The 23,946-nt window shown below is 33.9% G+C and overlaps 2 protein-coding genes and 1 pseudogene across 3 annotated transcripts; 1 reads left to right on the top strand and 2 right to left on the bottom strand.

Moving 5' to 3' along the window:
- Window positions 1–1,127: 1,127 nt before the first annotated feature.
- Window positions 1,128–3,627, bottom strand: LOC105965157 (homeobox-leucine zipper protein ATHB-16). 2 transcript variants are annotated; one of them, XM_088822500.1, is made up of 4 exons: window positions 3,467–3,627; window positions 3,084–3,362; window positions 2,647–3,002; window positions 1,128–1,915 (listed from the first exon to the last, which is right to left on the bottom strand). In XM_088822500.1, the coding sequence occupies exons 2-4, from the start codon at window positions 3,112–3,114 to the stop codon at window positions 1,382–1,384; spliced, it is 921 nt and encodes a 306-aa protein (XP_088678626.1). In that variant the 5' UTR covers window positions 3,115–3,362; window positions 3,467–3,627; the 3' UTR covers window positions 1,128–1,381. The 2 variants fall into 2 exon arrangements, with proteins under 2 accessions (XP_088678626.1, XP_012845133.2); XM_012989679.2 differs by having other exon boundaries at window positions 3,084–3,195; window positions 3,467–3,620.
- A 2,048-nt stretch (window positions 3,628–5,675) lies between these two features.
- On the bottom strand, window positions 5,676–7,420 carry LOC148768893 (putative metal tolerance protein C3). The gene is made up of 3 exons (XM_088822499.1): window positions 6,674–7,420; window positions 6,210–6,432; window positions 5,676–6,116 (listed from the first exon to the last, which is right to left on the bottom strand). The coding sequence occupies exons 2-3, from the start codon at window positions 6,388–6,390 to the stop codon at window positions 5,827–5,829; spliced, it is 471 nt and encodes a 156-aa protein (XP_088678625.1). The 5' UTR covers window positions 6,391–6,432; window positions 6,674–7,420; the 3' UTR covers window positions 5,676–5,826.
- LOC148768892 (metal tolerance protein 9-like) lies at window positions 7,349–23,125 on the top strand (annotated as a pseudogene).
- Window positions 23,126–23,946: the final 821 nt, after the last annotated feature.

Below are 23,946 nucleotides of genomic sequence, written 5' to 3'. Positions count from 1 at the left end.
ACAATATGTTACAAACACCATCTAAAAAAGGTTGCACCTTTAACCACAAAAAAGGAACCACAGCTGTCCTTTCGAAAATGGAAGTGGCCATTAACTTGCCAAAAGTTGATTTAGACACATAATTAATCGGTGGTCTATGAGATGCTACGCTCGGTATAACACATCGGATGATCTTGAACCATAGATCTATATAAATAATTATTCAGTAACTGAACACGCATATATATATTTGTATTATTATGTGTAGATCAAAGATTCAAGATCACCCAGTGTATTTCACTGGGCATAGCATCGACCATATGCTACTAATGTGTCCATAATTTTGATCTACTTAATGTAATATTGACAAAGTAGAAGAAGTATAATTTGTGGCTTTTCGGGTAAAATATATTGGATGGTAAAACTATGCTTGAAACATGGAAGGAGTACGGTCGAAAAAAGGTTGAAAATCAGTGGCTTTTCGGGCAACCATTGTATTTTGGATTCAAGACCTACTCATTCAACACATGAACCTTCTGTGGGAGGTCTCGGAGGAAGGGAAATTGTGTTATTTTATGCCAAAATTGAAGAGATAGTCACACGAGAAAAACACGAAGAGTTTTTTTTGGCAAAATTGCATTAACCCCTTATAAATTTCAAAATAACGCAATTTCCCCCCTTGAATTTCGAAAATGAGTGTCCGCCCCCCTATATGTTTTTTGCACGTTGCCCTGTTAGCCAAATTTCAATAATTCACTGGAATTGAATGTTCTTATCGCACGTGTTCTCTTAAAAGTGTTATTTTTGTTGCACGCCCCCTCTAAAATGTTATTTTGTATGCACGTAACCCCTTTAAAATATTATTTTGTTGCATGTCGCCCATAAAAAAATATTGGTTTTAGGCCAAAGTGTAACCGAAATACAGTAGAACTCGATAAACTAAATTAATAACCTTGTTTAAATAATAATTTATTTTGATTCCGATTCCATTAACTAAAAATGTACTAAATTATAGTTCGGTAATTTAATATTTCATTAAATTAATAGAATTTTGCTAGTCCCGACTGTATTAATTTATAGAGATTTAACTGTAAATATTTTGAAGGGGAGTCATCTCTTTTTAGTATTTTTATGGGGAAAAGTGCAAATTTAGAAAATTTGTCTGGGGTGCAATTCCATTTTGTCCGGGTTTTTTTCCCAGACAATTAGACTACACAAACGGGTGCGATTTCGAATGCAAAAAAACTCGAAAAGAAACTATTTTTTTTTTGCATGAAATCTTGATTCCCTTCATTTTCACTATACAAAATTCGGAATTCCTTTTTTTTCTTTTTTTTTTTTTTTTTAAATTTAAAAAGTGGTATCCTTATTTATGACGTAGTTGTTCCGGGCAAGAAATCGATCAATTCCAGTCATGCGAAGAGTACCAATGGAGGGTCGGAGCTTGATCATCACAGAACAGATTGCTGCAGTTATCCGATTCTTCTTCCCCGAAAAAGTCGTGCTCCTCGATCTTCACAAACTGCGCCTGTGCCAGCTGGCACATCTTCTGCCCATCTCCAAGAATACTCGCACTAATTTCCTTATTGCCACTGTTGGAAAACTGGAAACTCATGATCGTATTCATTGAAGACGATGAACCACTGTGAATATCCAAGAACTGATGACGTGGACTGTTGTAATCATTCAGTATCGCACTCGAATCACTGTCGGATGATCCGTCTTTTAAATCGCAGAAAAACGAGGCGCACCCGATTTCTTCGTTCTCGTCGCCGTTGAAGCTTTCGAAATTGACTTCCATGGCGGCTTCTGAGTCGTATTCGGTTTCGAGTTTGCTTTTTTCTTCGGTTTCGGACACCACCAAATTCTCGTCTTTTACCGAAACTTTGGTGTCGGGTTTGCCGTCTTCATTGAGCTTCATTTTCAGCTCCTTAATCTAAAAAAAAAAAACAAATCAAAATTGCCATATTAAGTTAGGCTTTCCTTTTTTTTTTTTTCCGGAACCGAATTGGAATACACATTATGCAGAAAATATTTTCCAAAAATTCCGGTTACTTTTCCTTTTCCGGAAACTTACACTAACAAATTAATAATATAAATTTCCAATTCCGCTAAATACGATCCGAACATTTCCAATTTTAGTACAAGTTTTTTCATTCCAATTTCCAAAATTCTGATTTCAGATATTTCCGATTCTTTGATTGAACAAAATTGGAATTAGTTTTTCACTCTAAAAAAGAATTGATTTTTTTTTTCGGAAAGTGCCAAATACGATCCGAACATTTCTGATTTTAGTACAAGTTTTTCCATTCCAATTTCCAGAATTCCGATTTCAGATATTTCCGATTCTTTTATTGAATAAAATTCGACTTGGTCTTTCACTTCCGACAAAAAAAAATGATTTTTTTTTAATTTCGAAATTGCTAATTTAGATCTTAACAGAGACTTTATACAGACTTTATACAGTAGAACCTCGATAAATTAACAGTCTCGCTTAAATAATAAATTAACAGTCTCGCTTAAATAATACTTTCTTCCGGTCCCAACTCGGTAAAAAACATGTCGAATAATTATTAGTTCGATAATTTAACATTTCGCTAAATTAATAGAATTTTATTAGTCTCGAGTATTAATTTAAAAAGGTTTAAATGCATAATTATAGAGTACCTCATTCATCAAAGATTCATTATCCTGCCGGAGTTTTTCGTACTTATGCTTAAGTGCATCTCTATCCGCCTTAAGAAGGCCGTAATCTCTCTCCAGCTGCTTCGTCTTCCACCGCGCGCGGCGGTTCTGGAACCAAACCGCCACCTGCCTAGGCTGCAACCCCAGTTCTCCGGCGAGCTTCACTTTTCTCTCCGGCTCGAGCTTATTTTCAACCTCGAAATTCTTCTCCAAAGCCTTCACTTGATGGAGGCTCAGCCTCCTTTTCTTGTCGGAAACATGGCCGGAATATTCCTCTACGCAACCTTCCTCATCCAACATCGTCTGAAAATCCCTCGTGTACATCGGATTATTTTCTTCTACATCAATTTAAATTAATTACTATTAAATTTGGAAAAAAAATAATGGAAAATATTAATTTAAATCAAATTTAAACACACCTGTAGAATTGGGACAAATGGACATCTTCATGCTCGAATTCTTCTAGTTTAGTATATCAGATCTCTTGAAACTTGCAACCACAGTTTTTTTTTTCTTTCTTAGAGAGAGAAACTAGAGAGAGAAAGAAGAGAGAGAGAGTTATGTTGAAGTTCAAGAACAGATTTTTTTCCTTCTTCCCATGACAACAAACAAATCCCAAGAGGGCACAGTAATATATGAAATTGAAACTATGATTGTGCAGCCTTTTTTCACTTCATTTTTTATCAGTTCCTTTACTTCTGCACCCATCAAAAAATCGAAAAATCAAGAACACCCAAAACCCAATAAATAACACTTTATAAATTTCAGGTAATTAAAAGAAAAAAAAGAAAAAAGCTGCAACCTTTTTCTTTTATCACAATCTTTGTTTTGACATGATGAACAAATTCAAGAACCTGTCTCTTTGAGGCATTTTATCAAACAGGTGGTGGGGTGAGTGATGGGGAGAACTGAGAAGAGTTACTTTTGAGTTTGGCCTTTGCTCTGTTTTCATTTGTCTTTAAATAAAACCAAATTGGGACTTAAATCTGGTTAGAATCTGACTGTGGTTAAGGTACGATTGTTTTTTACATTTTTGGGTTGGGTTTGGGTTTTTTTGTCACTAAATGAAATGAACCCCAAATTCAGACCAAATGCAAATTTCTTTGGTCACCGGCTATGCCGGTAATTTTTGGATGTGGTAGTGGAGTAAGTGGCGGCGCGGCTTGTGGATTCGGCTTGGTGGAGCCGTTGGGGAGATTTGGCTGCCGTCAGCGGATTATTAAGTTTCACTATGGTGTGGAAAGGTGCAGGCACTCCCCGTAGTCAATAAATCTTGATTTGTGTAATTACCAAAAATCCCCTAAACTAATGTCTAATTACAAAAAGACCTTCAAATATTCTTATACCAAGCATCATGTAGGAGATAAATTAACTGAATTCAGTGAAGAAATACTCCTTCCGTTCCATATTATATAATGTTTTTTTATTGCTGTGCACATATTAAAAAAAATAATAATTATGCATAGATTATAGCAAAAAACATAAAAAAAAATTACTAAGTGACCCTCGTCGTTAATTATTTATCAACTAGCTAATTAAGAGTTGTAAAGTATAAAATTGAAAAAACACGTAATTAATACTTTATTGGAAGTGACAAATAATCCGGGACAAGAAAAACTCTCCATAATAAATAGCATACCGAAGTTATGACATTTTGATATATTTAACTATTTATAGGTGAATTCGAACTAAGATTTTATTTGGGCCTAGTGGTTGCCGTTTGGGCCTGTATATTGGGTTTTAAAGCCCATAAGACTTCTTTATTTTGCAGTAAGCAAAAGGTCTGGAGAATTACATTTTTCGCCCCTCATGTTTCACTCGATTCTACTTTTGGTCACCGATGTTTCCATGTGAACAAAATACGCCTCAAAAGTTCAATTTTAAACTCATTTGGTCCCATTCGTGATCATAGCCCATTTTTAAATTTATGTGATTCATAAGCCTTTCTTTCGGGTTTTTATCACAAGTACTCGTATACGTATTTTCAAACAAAAGGGAATTAAGACAAACAAAAATAAGAATATTCTTATTTACCCTACTTTGGAAAGGGGCAAACTGAAATATTATTGCATAACAAAATTTACTAGAACTAAATGACAACCTCATCTAATCAAGAGTTAAAAAAAATTCCAACAATAGTGAAAAATGGAAAATACATAACTCCATAACCACAAGGGCAAAAAACGTGAAAAGACATTCAAAAGGAAGGGCATGATGAAAGGAATCCAACGGTGGTTGAACCATCAAATTCCGATCACCACTGAGGGAGAATCGAAGCCAAGAAGAACCCTTTGTGGGTGAAAAATAGAAAATAAAGGCGCGCACGAAAACAAAATCATAACTCCACAACCAAAGGGCCAAAAAGCGTAGAGTGACAGCAAAAAGAAAGAGCACGACTAGAGGCATCCAACAATAGTTGAACCATCAAATTCCGATCACTGGTGAGGGAGAAACGGCGCCAAGAAGCACCCTCTGTGGGTGAAAAATGAAAATCCGGTGGAACAGAACACAATTATACAAGTTTAAATGAAATTCAATACATGTCACAATGGAACGCAGTTATAAAGGTTTAAAATAAATATAAACTTCCCACATTGTGAAAAGATGAAGCATTTCTTGAAAGATAAAGAAAATAATCAAAAACATTTTTTGATAAGAGAAAAAAGTTAAATGATTATTGGGGCAATGGAATATCGGCAAGATCCTCTCGATATGGATTATGCTGGTGCGATTCAACTCCACCTTCATCCTCCATCCGGGCCTGGGCATTATTCGGGTCGGGCTTTGTCGGGTCAATGTAAGTGATAACGTTATCCTTCCGAAACATGAGATAGATCACTGATCCGACATAAACTATCATTAATGGAAATACTAAGATTCCAATGAACACATTCCTAACTTTTGGCAAACTGTTGTGTATTAGCCAGTCCACAAATGTTGTGCTGATCAAATAGTATATGCCCGATAATTCCCAATCCCAATGCCCACAAAACCACGATTATTTGCGCACGTACAATAAATAATTTTCCAATAAGTAAGATTAAAGTTTATTTTTCTATAGTTACAGTCCAAAAAGTTATTACACAAATCTAACATCAAATAAGACATGTTATTGCAGCCTTGACCCTGGATTTTGTACTCGATCTCATAGCCGGTGGAATTCTATGGTTTACTCACTTGTCCTTGAAAAACATCAATATCTACAAATATCCTATCGGAAAACTGAGAGTTCAACCGGTAGGCATCATTATCTTTGTGTGGAAACAGATTAACCGTTGCATAGGCACGGACAATATCGTTCTCGGAGCTTCTGCAGTAAATCCAAAGAACAAGTTTCACTCCGGTTGAAATGAGCATAATAATGTACAGCCACAACAATTGATTGAAATCCATCTTTTCCGGAGGGTCGTCTTTAATCAGTTGTTCTACAGCTTGTACGAATACTTCGAATCCTGAAAAATGAAGTCAATATATACTTGTCTTGAAAATTTCTAAGGAAGATCATTTTTTTTTTTTCAATCGATAATATAGGAGATAAAACTCACCGAGAGTGGCCATAAAGATAATGATGCCTACGGGTTGAACTCTCAATTTTCCGATAGGGTATTTGTAGATATTTATGTTTTTCATAGACAAGTGAGTAAACCATAGAATTCCACGGGCTATAAGATCGAGTAAAGAATCGAGGGTCGACGTTGTGACGGCCAACGAGCCACACGAACGCATAAATCTTCACCCAACGTCGTGACTCATAATATTCTTTTTCACCTAATGAAGATATATGATAAATATTATTATGGCTTAAACATTAATAATTACAAGATCCATTTTCTTCTCGTAAGTATATTATATGTTTCTTAAGAATATATTAGAATATTAATTAAGAAAGATATATAAATATTCTAACATTATTTAATTGCTTAATATAATATAATAAACTATATGATTTCCTTAATATAGATACAGTATATATAGAGAGAGAGACAGAGAATTTTACAGAGAATCTTACCTCTTGTTTAACAACAATGGCGTCTCAGCTGCATTCATACTCGATGCCAAGTGTATTTCTTTCTCTAAATTTTTTTTTTTTTTTTTTTTCATTGAATCTTTATGAACAAAAGAAATAAATGCTAACAGTTTGAATAGATAGCTCTTGAAGAATTTGGTTTGAGCTTCTTGAAGAAAGAGAGAGCAGAACTTTGCTCTATTTATTGGTGTTTACAGGTATACTGGTGTTAAAATAAAGGAAATAATATCAATGTTTTTCGAACCGGACCGGACCGGCCGGTCCGACCGCGACCCGGGATGAAAGCGGTCCGACCGCGACCCGTGATGAAAGCGGTCCGATCTGACCCCTAAAACCGGGAAAATCAAAAACCCGATCCAAACATAGAAAATCCGGTTCGACCGGCCAAAACCGGTGAACCCGGAAACCGGTCAACGACCCCGGCCGGTGGGTGTTGGTGGCGGGGTACGGTCGGAATTTGTTGGGGGTGGCCGGAAATCGGCCGGATTTGCGAATTTCGACGGATTTAGTCCTGGTTTGCCGGAAAAGGTTGTGTGTGTGGAGAAAGAAAAAATAAGAAGATTGAAAAGAAGCAAAAGAAATTAATAGAAAAGGGAGAGAGAGAGAGGCTTGGAAGTGAACTGTGGAGAGAGAAAGAGTGGACTGGTGAAGAAGATAATGGCTGTAGTGACGACAGCAGAGAAGGTGGAGAGTGAGGAGAGAGGAAAAAAAATGAGTATAAAAGATTGACCGGTCAATGACCCGGGTATGTATAATTTTAGTTTTATTAATGTTTTAAAATTAATAAAATAATTGAAAAAAAATTAAAAGATAAAAACCAGGGTTGATTCCGGTTTTGAACCGGTCCAACCGTGACCCGAATACCTTGCCGGTTTTGTGTCCGGAACATTGGGAAATATAATAAATAGTTAATAACACGGTCAATTTTCTTAAAAAGAAAATAAATAAATAACAATAACATGGTAAATTTATTTATAACTGACAAGTAATAATGAGAAAGCAAAATATAATTTTACAAATATAATAAAAAAGGGTGAATTGCAAAATAACTCCTGTATACCAAAATTACCTTTACCTAATTGACATCGGTCTCCGATGTTGACTTTTTATTTACTTATTTTTTTTCTTTTTTGAATTTTTTTATCTGCCCGGCTTCTCACGTGAACTTTTTTTTCTCGAAAACTCTTTCCGGCAATCGTTGTTAACCGGCTGTTCACTAATTATTTAATTTTGATGCTTAACCCAACTTTGACTCCAATTTTGACCGTCGCTACCGTTAATTTTTTTGTTTTATTTTTTACCCCTGTTTCCGACGTTAACTTCTTTTATATATTATTCGAATTTTAAATTTTGTTTTTTTCCTAAAAAATATTTCAGATTTTTATTAAATGAATACAATTAAACATGCATAATAAATTTTTATTATTATAAAAGTTGGTCGGTCGGTTAGAATTATCGGGTTGGCCAAATGACTCGTTTAAGTATCGATTATCGACCATGAAAAGTGGATAGAAAGTAGTCGGTTGACGGATAAAACCGATCCATGTCATGCCTTAGATCAGAAAACTTTAAATAATTGAGAATATTCTCTTTTTTTTTTTTGTGAAAATAATTACTGAGAATATTCACGCACATGGGATGCTCTACATATATTTATGATTTATCATCGTTTAAATGATGCATGTAGTAAAATTTTCAATGCATGTCTTGCAAAATATGGAATATGTACGTAGGACCATTAATCATCAAAAAAACCCAATGAATACTTTCAAAATCATCATTCGGACTTTTTATTTATTATTTATTATTTTTTATTCTTTTAAAAAAATCATCATTTCAGACTTGGAATAATTACACTTTTGGTCCCTCATGTTTGGTCCGAATTCACTTTTGGTCCTCCTTGTTCCAAAGTGAACAAAGTTCACCTCTAAGTTTCTATTTTAAACACTTTTGGTCCCCGCCGTTACATATCCGTTAGCAAGTAACGGAAAACACTATTTTGGGGTAAAAATTGAAATTTTAAAATCTTTTGGTGCTGAAAATAATTATAAATTTAAAATAGATTACTTATATTTTTTTAATAATAATAAAAGAAAACAACGAAACAAATTATTTAATTATACTACTTACAACTAAATTTTCTAATAATAAAAAAGAAATTAACTAAATAAATTATTGTGCATTATACTTAATATTAGTTTTCATTATACTACTTATGATTATTTTTTAATAATAAAAAAATAAATTAACTAAATAAATTTCATTATACTTAATATTATTAAAAATTTAATTATAAGTAGTCCATTTTAAATTTTTTATTATTTTTCAGCCCCAAAAAAATTTAAAATTTTAATTTTCGCCCCAAAATAGTGTTTTCCGTTACTTTCTAACAAACATGTAAAAGCGGGGACCAAAATGTTTAAAATTGAAACTTGGAGGTGAACTTTGTTCACTTTGAAACAAGGGGACCAAAAGTGAAATCAGGCCAAACATGAGGGACAAAAAGTGTAATTCTCCCTTTCAGACTTTGTATATATTTTGTTCAGTTCACTACGGAGATGAATATGAGAATTTTGTAAGGCTCAATTTAGTTTGGTTTGCTGGAAATAGAAAATAAAGTAAACTAAGGTGGTACAAGATGTAAAAAAGATACACTAAAACGAGTAAAATTACGTTTCCCCAAAAAAGTTTGAGTAAAAGCCCACCAAACTCTGTTTCGGCGGGCTCCGCATTCTCAAATTTATTCCATATATTTCACGTTTTACTTCACTCATATTCCATCTTATTATGCAGGGTAGATTACGAAAAACCCCCTAAACATAAGCTAAATAACACAAAAAAACCCACATATTCGTAATTACTAAAAACCCCATGATGTTTGTTTTCGTCTTACACCAACCTCCTTATAGTGTGATTTTTCACGGATTTTTTGTTTATATTCCAGGAAATAGACTTTACACAATTCCTGATTTTTTTCTTTTATTTCTCACCTGTTTAACATAACGTATAATATACTCTACACATTTTCTGTTAAAAAATCCGATCAACAGTTAATCAGAGGAGGATTTTGATGATTACGGATAGATGAGGGTGTTTTTCGTTATTTAGTCTAATTACAGGGAGTTTTTGTAATTTTAATGGAGTGGATATATTTGCAAGAAAAAAAAAAAGTATATTCTTTTTTAATTAAGTGCCTTTCTAATTGGCTTTTTTGCAATTTACCCTTGATATAATAACCTATTCATTAAAACGGTGCTAAAACTAAGGTCCCGATCGTGATAGTTGATGTGGATTAAAAATCTAAATTGTAGTGTTTAAGAATTATTGAGTTGTGTTAACCGACAATAGTCTTCCTTAATCATAATACTTGTACTTGCATTATAATTAGATGTACGGTCAAATGTCATTGTTAACTAATTAGGGATTTCGTGTGAGGACAACATAGATGCACCCATTTTCATTTCGTATTGAAACCATAAACCGAATCGAAAATCGTAGAAATATTATGCATGTTACGAATTAGATCCGATGATGTAAAAATCGATTCGTATTGAAACCATAAATCATAAAATTTTAACAATATATGTTACAAAAATATTTATTTTCAAATGAGACATATGTGCAGGGAGAGTCCACCCTTAGGCAAGGGTGGACTCAACCACTACCTCAATTTACAATTTCCCCCACATATTATACTATATATCTATTTAGCCCAATCAAATTTTATTAATTAATTCATCCAAATTTTCTATGAATGCAAAAGAAACTCCATTTATTTTTATTAATTAGTAACTCAAAATCTAAATTAATGCACCCATTTTTTTCCTTCGGAATATCCGTCTGTCTTCCTTTTTTTCTTCTTCATTCATTTTAGCATTTTATACACTATTATAAAAATCTCTTTACTTTTTTTCCTTTTTTCCTACATAATATTGAGAATTACAAAAAAGAAAAAAAAAAAAACAAAAACAAACAAACAAACGCATGCTATTTTTTTTTATTTTTTTTATTTCAATTTACATATTTTTCAATTTTTTGTAGTAGACTATGGTATATTACGATATACTATAGTATACTACAGTGTAGTGGTGTACTATATGGTATACTACGATGACTATAGTATACTATGATGTACTATACTTTACTATCAAACCCTAGCCACCAAAAAAATCACAGCCGTCGCCAACCCTAGCAGCCGCCGCCAACCCTAGCAACCAACGATAGTAGCCGCCGCGATTGTAGTCACCTACCAACTTTGGAAAAACCTAGATCTGACATTTAAATCCAAATCAAGCAAAAATCTTTCAAGATACAAGGAAATCAGATCCAATTAATTAGTCAAAAACGAGGACGAGAATAGAGAGTTTTGAGAGAGAGAGAAAGCGAGAATTGAACCAATTGAACTGCAGCATTGTTTCAAACCTCCCAAGAGCTGATATTAGGAATTTATATGCATCCATAAAACACTTTCGAAAAACTAAAAGTTATACAGTACGAATTACTGTGACTAGATTAGTGAAGCCGCCATTGAAACTGTGATCTGTGAAGACTGAACAAAATATGAGACACAGAGAAAACGTGTGTGTGTGAGAGAGAGAGAACGTGGGAGAAAAAATAAAAATAAAGATAAATAAATCTGAAATTGAAGAAACGTAAATGTATAAGTTAGATAATTTAGGGTATAAGGGCAGAATAGGAATAAATAAATAAATATGGATGTGGCTCATATATTAATTCAAACAAAGGATTTAATTAAAAGATTGGATTTGAACTTGTCATTTAGTTCAAATTAAGTTTCATTTGAGGGGCTCCTAGCATATTACCCAAAAAAAAAAATTCAGAATTTTTTTTCTGAAAAAAAATAATATTTTTTCAAAAAATTATTAAAATGGGTTTAATGTGTAATATTAAGAAAGTTAGAGTATAATTGATGAAATTGATAAAAAATATATTATGAAGGATATTTTAGACTAAAAACATGGGGATTAGTTTATTTGAAAGACTGTCTTTTCTTTTGTGAACCAATGTGTATTTAAGTCCCTTGTCATGGGCCTATTTGCCATTCACCCTTAATATAATGGCAAGCATGTTGAATTAAGGGTTTGGACCCATTTTGATCCTTAATCCTAATTAGAGATATTATTTAACAAAGTTTTCCCTAATTTTTTAATTATAAATAACCGTACTACTCCGGCTTACATTTACAAGGTACGTGCTATTTTCTACTACTTCACTTCCCTACGGCTCTTATTGACTTGCTATTTAAAAAGGGCAAATTATAGCCACCCCTGAGGTATGACAAAATTAAGAAAATATTCTTCTTATTTGGGTAATTACAGTCAGCCCCCTTCTTTTAAATATTTTTATATAAAATGTATGTAATTCGGTTATTTTCCGAACCAAATCGCATATTTAGTTCTGTAAACGGTATGAAATATTGGCGTACCGAAATTTTGATTTGTGTAATTACCAAAAATCCCCTAAACTAATGTCTAATCACAAAAAGACCTTCAAATATTCTTATACCAAGCATTATGTAGGAGATAAATTCACGGACTTCAATTATTCAATAAAGAAATACTCCTTCCGTCCCATATTATATAACGTTTTTTTATTGCTGTGCACATATTAAGAAAAAAATTTATGCATAGATTATAGCAAAAAACATAAAAAAAAATCACTAAGTGACCCTCGTCGTTAATTATTTATCAACTAGCTAATTAAGAGTTGTAAAGTATAAAATTGAAAAAACACGAATTAATACTTTATTGGAAGTGACAAATAATCCGGGACAAGAAAAACTCTCCATAATAAATAGCATACCGAAGTTATGACATTTTGATATATTTAACTATTTATAGGTGAATTCGAACTATGATTTTATTTGGGCCTAGTGGTTGCCGTTTGGGCCTGGATATTGGGTTTTAAAGCCCATAAGACTTCTTTATTTTGCAGTAAGCAAAAGGTCTGGAGAATTATATTTTTCGCCCCTCATGTTTCACTCGATTCCACTTTTGATCCCCGCTGTTTCCAAGTGAACAAAATACACCTCAAAAGTTTAATTTTAAACACATTTGTTCCCATTCGTGATCATAGCCCATTTTAAATTTTATGTGATTCATAAGCCTTTCTTCATGGTTTTTATCACAAGTACTCGTATACGTATTTTCAAACAAAAGGGAATTAAGACAAACAAAAATAAGAATATTCTTATTTACCCTACTTTGGAAAGGGCCAAAATGAAATATTCTTGCATAACAAAATTTATTAAAACTAAATGACAACCTCATCTAATCAAGAGTTGCAAAAAATTACAACAATGGTGAAAAATGGAAAATACATAACTCCACAACCACAAGGGCAAAAAACGTGAAAAGACATTCAAAAGAGCATGATGATAGGAATCCAACGGTGGTTGAACCATCAAATTCCGATCACCACCGTGGCATAAATTCCATCACCTAACAATATAATATATCATTTTTGCTTGTTCCCATTTTACGAGCAATAACATCATCTAAATTGACAAAATACCGGAAAAATATTTCAGATTTATGCCACGGTTCGGAGTGGCACAACGGCCACTGCAGCGTCGACCCTGGATTGTGTACTGGATCTCATAGCCGGTGGAATTATGTGGTTTACTCACTTGTCGTTGAAAAACATCAATATCTACAAATATCCTATCGGAAAACTCAGAGTTCAACCGGTAGGCATCATTATCTTTGCGGCAATAATGGCGGCTCTCGGTGAGTTTTATCTCCTCCTATATTTTTAATATGTAGGGTGACCGTAATTTGGTCTTATTTTTTTAATTTCGGACACTCACCTAGTACCTATGCCCAATCGATCATAGGATCATTACACTGATGTGGTGACAAATGTTGTGGGATTGGTTGCTGCGGCTCTTGGCGACAGATTTTACTGGTGGTTTGATTCGGTTGGCACGATAGTCCTAGCCTTGTACACAATTACGAATTGGTCAAGGATAGTGCTCACTTTATTTATAAAAATATTTTTAGACAACAAAACTTATACGAATGTTCTTGAGTTAATATTTTTAGACTCTCCGTTTTTCTACAAAAATCGGATCCCACTAAATTTGTGACAAGTGTCCAAATTTGACATTTATCATTTTAGGTTGTTTATTTTTTAATTTAAGCACATAATTACTATTAAAAAAAGGGCCCTTAGGATATATGTCCCTCATGACAAACCGTATTTGAACTAAATGACAAGTCTAATTAAACATTTGCTTCACATCCTTTACAAAATTCATTCCAAAAATGCCCCTCCACTCACAAATTCGAAATATTCATTAATTAAATTCCAAACTGCATTTATCATTTAATATATTATGCTTTTAATATTTTCATATTTCCATCTAATATTTTTTTTCTTCAGAATATCGATTTGTCTTCCTTTTTTTCTTTATTCATTTTAGCATTTTATACACTATTATAAAAATTTCTTTATTTTTATCCTTTTTTTTCTACTTAATATTAAGAATTACAATAAAAAAAACGTGCTTTTTTTTTTTTTTTAATTTCAATTTACATATTTTTCAATTTTTGTGTAGTATACTATGGTATATTACAATGTACTGCTGTATACTATAGTGTAGGAAGTACGGTAGTATACTACGGTGTAGTATAGTATACTACGGTATACTATACTTTACTACGAAACCCTAGCCACCAAGCCGTCGCAAAACCTAGCAGCGAACGCAGCCGCCGCCAACCCTAGCAACCCACGCTCGCAGCCGCCGCGAATATAGTCACCTACCAACTTTGGGAAAACCTAGATCTGACATTTGAACCCAAATCAAGAAAAAATCTTTCAAAACACAAGGAAATCAAATCCAATTTATTAGTAAAAAATATACTTTCCATAACATCTCAACAATAATCACAACCCCCACCACGCCTCCACCCGCCGCTGCCACCTCCACCCGCCGCGGCCGCCGTCGCCGCCCGACGCCGCGGCCGCCGTCGCCCCCGCCTCCACCCGACGCCGCCGCTGCCTCCTCCCGCCGCCACCGTCTCCACCATACTCTCTCGATCCACCGCCCCCTGCTCCGTCCATCGCCGGCGGTGGTCGTCTTCGTGTAACTACTGAAGAACAAGAGAAATATAGAGAGACGAGAGCAAAGAACGAGAGAGAAAGGGAGATAGAGAAAAAACATGTGAGAGGAAGATGGAGAGAGAGAGAACGTGTGACAGAGAGAAAACAAAAAGAAGAAAAATAAATCTAAACTGACGTGAATGTCTAGATTTATATAATCTAGGGTATAAGGGCAAGATAGGGATTAAAAAAAATATAGGGATGTGGCTCATATATTATTTCAAATTAAGGATTTAATTAAAAGATTGAATATTGATTTGTCATTTAGTTCAATTAGGTTTCCTTTGAGGGACTTATGGCATATTAACCCTTAAAAAAATTATCAAGCAAAACCGGGGTAACAAAAACAAACTGAAATTATTTCCAAATAACACACGGTAAATATTATTTAGAAAAAGAAGACTTTAATTTTTTATTTACTCTTGAGACCTATAATTAATTTATCAATATTTCTTTTCATTTTGAAATTCAAATTTTATATTAAATAATAAATTTTTGTAAAATTAAAGAAAGGGGCATCCTAAATCCCACACTAAAATTTACTAAATCCCACACATAAATTAAAAAAAAAAAATCTCTCTACTTATATTCTCTCTAACTTTTTTCTATGATGATTTTTTCCAATTCACTCAAAATTTGTTAATCTTTCACGTGAATAATGGTGGCTTCGATTTGCATGGCCGCGTGTAATCGGTGGAGACGTTTATTCAGCTGCTCAATTCGTTTCTGTGGTGCCTTAACCACAGATTTACTCTAGTGGATTAGTGTCAGGCGTTAACCCTCTTTCTTCCTCAAGACAGAGTCAATCGAGTTCCCCGACCCCTGGTTTTGAACGAGAGCTTCACAATCATCTCGTCGAAGCCATGTAGCTTCAAATCGAAAGGGACGGCGTTGCCTTCTGTCGTAGCCCGCTTGGGGGGTGTCAAGGACAAGTTGAAGAGGAATATGATCCGACCCTGGGTATGCCATATGGTGGACCGTAGCTCTCGAAAATTTAAGAGACCAACTTGTATTGGCCGCATACACGATCGAGTCGACATCGTACAAAATAAGGGTAGCTCCGGTTATTGGACCAAGTGAATCGGGGCCCTTGGAAACCTAGATCCACTAATCCCCAATCGTCGAGAGCATCACGAAAAATGCAATTTGCGATGGTAGTCGAGCGAGACCTCATTCTTTTTCATTATTGCTAAGAATTCGTTATAATCGCCGCCGATTACCCATGGTAAGTCTCTGTGGTTACTAAGATGGCGGAGAAGAGCCCAAGAAGCATGTATGCGGGATATTTCAGAAAACCGTAGAATCCAGTCACTCGCCATTTGTTGTTGTAGTTCCTCTCTAGAACCTCCGCATCGATATGGTTGTTCAAGTAACTGATAAGTTCTACCACCATCTCTTTCTACCAAAACAGAGCTAAACCCCCCGAGTTGCCAACCTTATCCACACCAAATCCATTTAAATTCCATCGTCGTTTAAGCTTTTCTCAAACAGGGTGTTGCTTTCGTTTCCGAAAGAAACACAAGCAGGGGCTGATAATCCCGGAGAATGTCTCCGAGAATATAAATTTTCAAGGGTGCCCCAAGCCCTTGACAATTCCAGAATAAACAACTCATTGATCCAGGCGGGACTGCGTCGCAGTCTCCGCCATTGAACTAAGTTCTTCTTACGAGCACCAAACAACTGTCATTTTCCGGCAATCTCTCCGTCCTGAATACCACTTCCATAGCCTTCTTCTTGCGAGAATTAGTACTGATTTTGATGGTTTTTCGAAAGGAAATGATGCATGTTTTCCACTCTCATGTAGCAGGACTGGATTGTTTATCATGTTCGTCTCCTCGTCGATGAGAATTTGGTGGTGACCTTCTGAAACCGGCCGTGGGACAATAAGCATTGAGTTCTCCTTTTGTGCCCCAAAATTTAAAATGTTTGTCCCACAGTATATTTTCTCTCGCAGCTGTTTTTAATGAAAAGAAAAGAAGAAGCTCAAACATTCCATTTTATAGCTGGTTTTTTTTTTATTTTTTTTTTCCTCCACGTCAATATATAAAAAAATATACAATGGACTTCTAATTAATATTCATTATAAAAAGTAATTGATCGCCGGTGGGTAGCAATTTAATCGCCATTAGTGCGACTATGCGATAGAACAAAGTTTTTTTTTCTTTTTCAAAGAATGAGAACGAAGTTGGGTAATAGAAGATGAGGACATATCAGACGTGAAGGGGCTTTGAGAAGTGAGGCGGCTATTAAATTTGAATAAGTAGGCTTAAGTAGAGTAAAAATAAATGAATATAAATAATCTTATTAGATAGGCTAGAAAATTAAAACAAAAACAATATATATATATATATATATATATATATATATATATATATATATGAATGTAACAAAAAAATTCGATCATGAAAAGAGCGGAGAAAACAAATATCAACGAAGCTACAGGGGAATAGGAGGAATAATTCTAATAGTGTATGCGTTGATCCTTTTCGTTTCGTGCCATTGGGAATGGGGCCACGACCGGTTCAACCTCCGTGGTTTGCCATAGTTGTAAAAATCTCGTCCCCCTCATTATTATTATTATGGCGGCCATTCTTATTTTCATCTTTTATTAAGCCTCTTCTTATATTCATTATGGCGGAGTCAGCTGCGCGCAAGGGTGTGCAGTGCAACTGAATACCCCTGAACTATGTATTTTCCTTATGTGTTCACCCTCATGTTGTCAAATTTACACAAGGTCGACGCTGCAATGGCCGTCGAGCTACTCCGAACCTTGGCATAAATCTGATTTTTTTTTTCGGTGTTTTTGTCAATTTAGGCAATGTTATTGCTTGTTAAATGGGAACTAGCAAGAATGATATACTATATTGTGTACCTTAAGTGTGAGAGCAAGAAGTTGACCCAATTAGAAATCTCCAGGGCTCTTTCAGATTGTTCGTCATGAATATCCGGCTCTTTGCCGGTTACATTGGACGACGAACTAAGCGAATCAACTTGCTCGAAGGACTTCAAGAGGGCAAATTGTGTGTCATAATATTCTTTCTCACCTAACATATGATAAATATTATGGCAAACATTAATATTTACAAAATCAACTTTCTTCCATTTTCTTCTTTTAAGTATATATCTTTCTTCAGAATATATTAGAATATTAAGAAAATATATACAATATTCTAATTAATAGTATTTACTTGCTTAATATAGTGATATGTCTAATTGGGCCAACCCAATAGGCCTACAATTTCTTTATCTACTGGGCACAAGTCAGATTTAGAGACCACTACTACGAAAGTCCTACTTATATATGTTGCGCATGAGGTCCTACTTGTTTGAATTCTTCTTTGTTCGATTACGATGATGGTTGAATTTAATTTTTTGTTTAATTTCTTTACAGATAATGTTTTCTTAATAATAACTTGACGATTTTATCAAAATCAGAATCACGTGCGTGTCATGTGCAAATCACGTGCAAATTTCTTGTGAACTATGCATAAAATGTTATTGATGATCATTAAAGAGACAAATAGAGTAAAATTTTTATTTAGAGCTATTAGATCATTCAAATAAGCAAATAATATTTAATAAAATTAGAAATGTGCACGTGCATTGCACGTTTCGGGTCAAAATATCCTATTATTTTGAACTATAGCTCGAGTCCGCTAGCTATTTTGGTATATAGGAGTTATTTAGCAATTCATCCTGTTTTTTATTATATTTGTAAAATTATATTTTGGTTTCTCATTATTACTTGCCAGTTATAAATAAATTTACCATGTTACGTATGTATTATTATTATTTAGTTTTTTTTTCTTTTTTTGAGAAAATTGACCGTGTTAAAATTATATTTTGGTTTTTCATTATTACTTGCCAGTTATAAATAAATTTACCATGTTACGTATGTATTATTATTTAGTTTTTTTTTTCTTTTTTGAAAAAATTGACTGTGTTATTAATTATTATCTTTCTTTTCTTTTAACAGGAGTACCTACCTGTAAACACCAATTATAAATTGAACAAAGTTCTGCTCTCTTTTTCTTCAAGAGCTCAAACCTTGTTCATAAAGACTCATTGATAAAAAAAAAATTGGAATTGAGAGAGCGAAATCCACTTGGTCGTCGAGTGTGGATGCAAAGACGCCATTGTTGTTGAGCGAAAACGCAAATCCTACAAACGGATATCCCGCAAACAAACTCAAAAACCAGTTCATCTCTAACTTGCCGGAGAAGATGAAGATTGAGCTTGACATTGATGCCCCCGAATAATAATAATAATAATAATAATAATAATAATAATAATAATAATAATAATAATAATAATAATAATAATAATAATAATAATAATAATAATAATAATAATAATAATTATTATAATAATAATAATAATAATAATAATAATAATAATTATAATAATAATAATAATTATAATAATAATAATAATAATAATAATAATAATAATAATAATAATAATAATAATAATAATAATAATAATAATAATAATAATAATAATTATAATAATAATAATAATAATAATTATAATAATAATTAAGAACCATATTCATCTGTTTAATTAGTTCGACCGTGATCTCCAATTTTATTATTATATTTTTTTTTATAGTTACCCTAGTTTGACAATCAGCTGCTCCAGAAGAACTGCAGAAACTTACTTATCTTGTTCTGAGTCACGATTCTAAGATCAAGCGTGTCGATACGGTTCGTGCTTACACAGTTGGTGCTCTTTACTTTGTTGAGGTAATTAACTTTGTCTACAATTAATGTATGTATGTATGTATGTGTTATGTGTATTAACTTCATTGAGCATATCAATTGGCTAATTTGGTGTTGATTGATATAGGTTAATATAGAGCTTCTTGAGGATTTGCTGTTTATAGAAGCTATAAGAGAAATAGAATTGGAGAAAGAGAGAAGTATGTCTCTCATGTATATTAATTATATATATATATATATATATATATATATATATATATATATATATATATATATATATATATATATATATATATATATATATATATATGATTAATATACATGGTTCTTAATTATTATTATTATTATTATTATTATTATTATTATTATTATTATTATTATTATTATTATTATTATTATTATTATTATTATTATTATTATTATTATTATTATTATTATTATTATTATTATTATTATTATTATTATTATTATTATTATTATTATTATTATTATTATTATTATTATTATTATTATTATTATTATTATTATTATTATTATTATTATTATTATTATTATTATTATTATTATTATTATTATTATTATTATTATTATTATTATTATTATTATTATTATTATTCTTGCTTGTTGAAGTTAAGGTATATATAATATATAGTATCATTCTTGCTTGTTGAAGTTACCATCCCAATTTACGAGCAATAACATATATCGGTTAAAAATATTTCAGATTTATGCCACGGTTCGGAGTGGCTCAATGGCCATTGCAGCGTCGACCCTGGATTCTGTATTGGATCTCATAGCCGGTGGAATTATGTGGTTTACTCACTTGTCCCTGAAAAACATCAATTTTCATAAGTATCTTATCGGAAAACTGAGAGTTCAACCGGTAGGCATCATTGTATGTGCCGCAGTTATGGCCACTCTCGGTGAGTTTTATCTCCTCATATATTAAAAAAAACATAAGATCTTCCTTAGAGATTTTCAAAACAAGTATATATGGACTTCATTTTTCAGGATTTGAAGTATTCCTGCAAGCTGTAGAACAATTGATTAAAAACGACCCTCCGGGAAAGATGGATTCGAATCAATTGTTGTGGGTGTACATTATTATGCTCACTGCAACCGTGGTGAAACTTGTTCTTTGGGTTTACTGCGGAAGCTCCGAGAACGATATTGTCCGTGCCTATGCAAAGGTTAATTATCTTTGTTTTTTTACACAAAACACCCTGTTTCAAGATTTTAAGGAATCTTTTTTTATTTATTTATTTCAGAAACTCACCAATTACGTATGCCCAATCGATCATAGGACCATTACTTCGATGGGTGACAAATGTTGTGGGATTGGTTGTTGCTGCTCTTGCGGACAGATTTTGCTGGTGCGAACAAATTTTGTTGGTGGTTGATTCGGCTGGGGCGATAATCTTAGCCTTGTACACAATCACGAACTGGTCACGGTCAATGCTCGAAAATGCAGGTTTCATCTTCTCATATACTTTCAAGTCTATTAAGTTATTAAGAACCATAATTAAGAATAAGTAGTTACTAAAGAACCATATTCATCTGTTTAATTAGTTCGACCGTGATCTCCAATTTTATTATTATAGTTTTGGGTAAATTGCATTTAACCCCCCTGTGGTTTCACTGTTTGACACTTTACCCCCCTCTAATATCAATTTGGGCACTTAACCCCCTTGGGGTTGTCAAATTGTAGCGGCCGTCTAAAAATCCGTTAAAGTTAACCGTGAGTGCATCTCACTCGCCCAAAATTGAAGTGGTTGAAGATTTTCCAAGGTTATTTTTTTAAAATACCTATGTTATCCTTTTGTCTTGCCTTTAATAAAAATTATTACACCAATCTTTCATTTTTTTCTTATTAAAATTATGTTTTAAATTTATATGACATATTTTTTTATTCTAAATTAATTATTTTTCAAAATTACATATCTGACTTTATATTTTTCTTCAATAATCATATATTCATTAAACCTTTTATTTTTAAATAAAAAATATACCTGTATATAAATTAAAAATTACAGAAGAAAATTAAAACAAAGACTTGTTAAGGGCTGAAGGATTTATCCACCAAAATCTACTAAATAAATAAAAAAAAAGGACAAAAATCGAAAAAAAAAAACCAGGGCCGAAGAAATGTGGATGTAGAAGATGAGGGTTTTGGATATTGAAACATCCACCCGCTGCCGACCACCACCAATAGCCCACCATCAAACCGCCGCCGACCACCACCAATAGCCCACCATCAAAACACCACCGACCACCACCAATAGCCCACCATCAAGCCGCCGCCGACCACCACCAATAGCCCACCATCAAAACGCCGCCGACCACCACCAATAGCCCACCATCAAACCGCCGCTGACCAACACCAATAGCCCACTATCAAAACGCTGCCGACCACCACCACTAGCCCACCATCAAAACGCCGCCGTTTCAATTTTCACTATCAAAATACTATTCAACCACTTCACAAAGACATCAAAAATTCGTAGAAACGATAAGGGGATGAACCACCACGAAGAAAAACCGAAAGTTGCAGAGATGTAGCTGAAGAAGAAAAAAATTGCGAGCAATGGGTTTTGAGGTGAAAATCTGGGCCGCTTTCTTTATTTTTGATCGGGTTTTCTGATTGTTTTTGGGAAGTGTTTATGAATATTTTGGAGGATTTTTTGATTTTTTTTCCCTATTCTTCTTTTCTTGAAGATGCTGTAATGACCGATTTGATGGTGAGGGAAAGAAGATATTATGGAAATAAGAAGTTATGAAAATTGTAGTTTACTCCTATAAATTTGTGTTATTTATAATTAAATCTTTTTGAATTATATTTATTTATTAAAAGAAAATAAAAGAGTTTTAGTCATGGTTTGGACCAACAAATAGTATATAAAAAAGGGCATTTCAGACATTTAGTGTTTTCCGTTACTTTATTAGACGGCCGCTACAATTTGACAACCCCAGGGGGTTTAAGTGCCCAAATCGATATGAGAGGGGGGTAAATTGCCAAACGGTGAAACCACAGGGGGGTTAAATGCAATTTACCCTATAGTTTTTATAGTTTCCCTAGTTTGACAATCAGCTGCTCTAGAAGTACTGCAGAAACTTACTTATCTTGTTCTGAGTCACGATTCTAAGATCAAGCGTGTCGATACGGTTCGTGCTTACACAGTTGGTGCTCTTTACTTTGTTGAGGTAATTAACTTTGTCTACAATTAATGTATGTATGTATGTGTTATGTGTACTAACTTCATTGAGCAGATAAATTGGCTAATTTGGTGTTGATTGATACAGGTTAATATAGAGCTTCTTGAGGATTTGCTGTTGATAGAAGCTATAAGAGAAATAGAGTTGGAGAAAGAGAGAAGTATGTCTCTCATGTATATTAATCATATATATATATATATATATATATATATATATATATATATATATATATATAGTTACATATAGGAAAACCTAACTTATTACACAAGGTAACTAAGAGATATATACTATAATAAGTAATAATATAATATATACACTAATACACCCCCACAGTGGACGTGGAGACTGGAGACAAACTGTTGAAACAGTTGAGTAGGGTGTCCTTTCATGAAGATATCGGTAACTGGTAGGCGGATGGAACGTGACGAACTCGAACGTGTCCCAAAGCAACTTTGTCTCGGACAAAGTGGATATCAATATCCATATGTTTCGTACGAGAGTGTTGAATAGGATTGCTGGATAGGTCGACGGCACTGACGTTGTCACAGTAGACAATGGTGGCTTTCGAAAGTGGGCAGAGCAACTCAGAAAGTAGGTTGCTTAACCAATTCGTTTCGGCGACGGCGTTTGCGATAACTCGATATTCAGCCTCCACACTAGATCGAGAAGTAGTGACCTGTCGTTTGGAGGACCAACAAATGAGGTTGTTGCCGAGGAAAATACAATAGCCCGATGTCGAACGACGAGTGTTAGGACAGCCACCCCAATCATCGTCGGAGTAAGTGATAAGAGAGAGGTCCGGATTGGGGGAGAGGAGAAGGCCGTGGTCGAGAGTGCCACAAATGTAGCGAAGGATACGCTTGAGAGTAGCCATATGAGGTTCCCTCGGATCATGCATGAATAGACATATTTGTTGCACAACAAAGAAAATGTGGGGACGAGTAGAAGTGAGGTATTGCAGTGCACCGGCAAGGCTGCGATAGAGTGTAGGGTCAACAACGGGGGGTCTAGTGGTCGAAGACAACTTGCTCTGTGTCAGCCGGCGTAAGACAAGGTTTGCAGGAAGCCATGTGTGCACGCTCTAGTATCTCGTCGGTGTACTTGCGTTGAGAGAGAAATAGCCCATTCGACGAGCGAGTGACTAAGATGCCGAGAAAATAGTGAAGATCACCAAGATCCTTTAATGCGAACTCCTGA

This window comes from Erythranthe guttata, chromosome 8, assembly GCF_056151865.1.
Source record: "Erythranthe guttata isolate IM_541 chromosome 8, IM_541, whole genome shotgun sequence".
Classification (NCBI taxonomy): Eukaryota; Viridiplantae; Streptophyta; class Magnoliopsida; order Lamiales; family Phrymaceae; genus Erythranthe; species Erythranthe guttata.
This window is presented reverse-complemented; position numbering and strand designations above follow the sequence as displayed.

Excerpts from the sequence above, each read along its gene's own strand:
- LOC148768893 (XM_088822499.1), bottom strand. The coding sequence starts at position 6,390 with ATGCGTTCGTGTGGCTCGTTGGCCGTCACAACGTCGACCCTCGATTCT. Across the intron at positions 6,117-6,209 it reads TATCTTTATGGCCACTCTCG|GATTCGAAGTATTCGTACAA; the intron begins GTGAGTTTTATC and ends TTCATTTTTCAG.
- LOC105965157 (XM_088822500.1), bottom strand. The coding sequence starts at position 3,114 with ATGAAGATGTCCATTTGTCCCAATTCTACAG. Across the intron at positions 3,003-3,083 it reads CATTTGTCCCAATTCTACAG|AAGAAAATAATCCGATGTAC; the intron begins GTGTGTTTAAAT and ends AAATTGATGTAG. Across the intron at positions 1,916-2,646 it reads ATGAATCTTTGATGAATGAG|ATTAAGGAGCTGAAAATGAA; the intron begins GTACTCTATAAT and ends TTTTTTTTTTAG.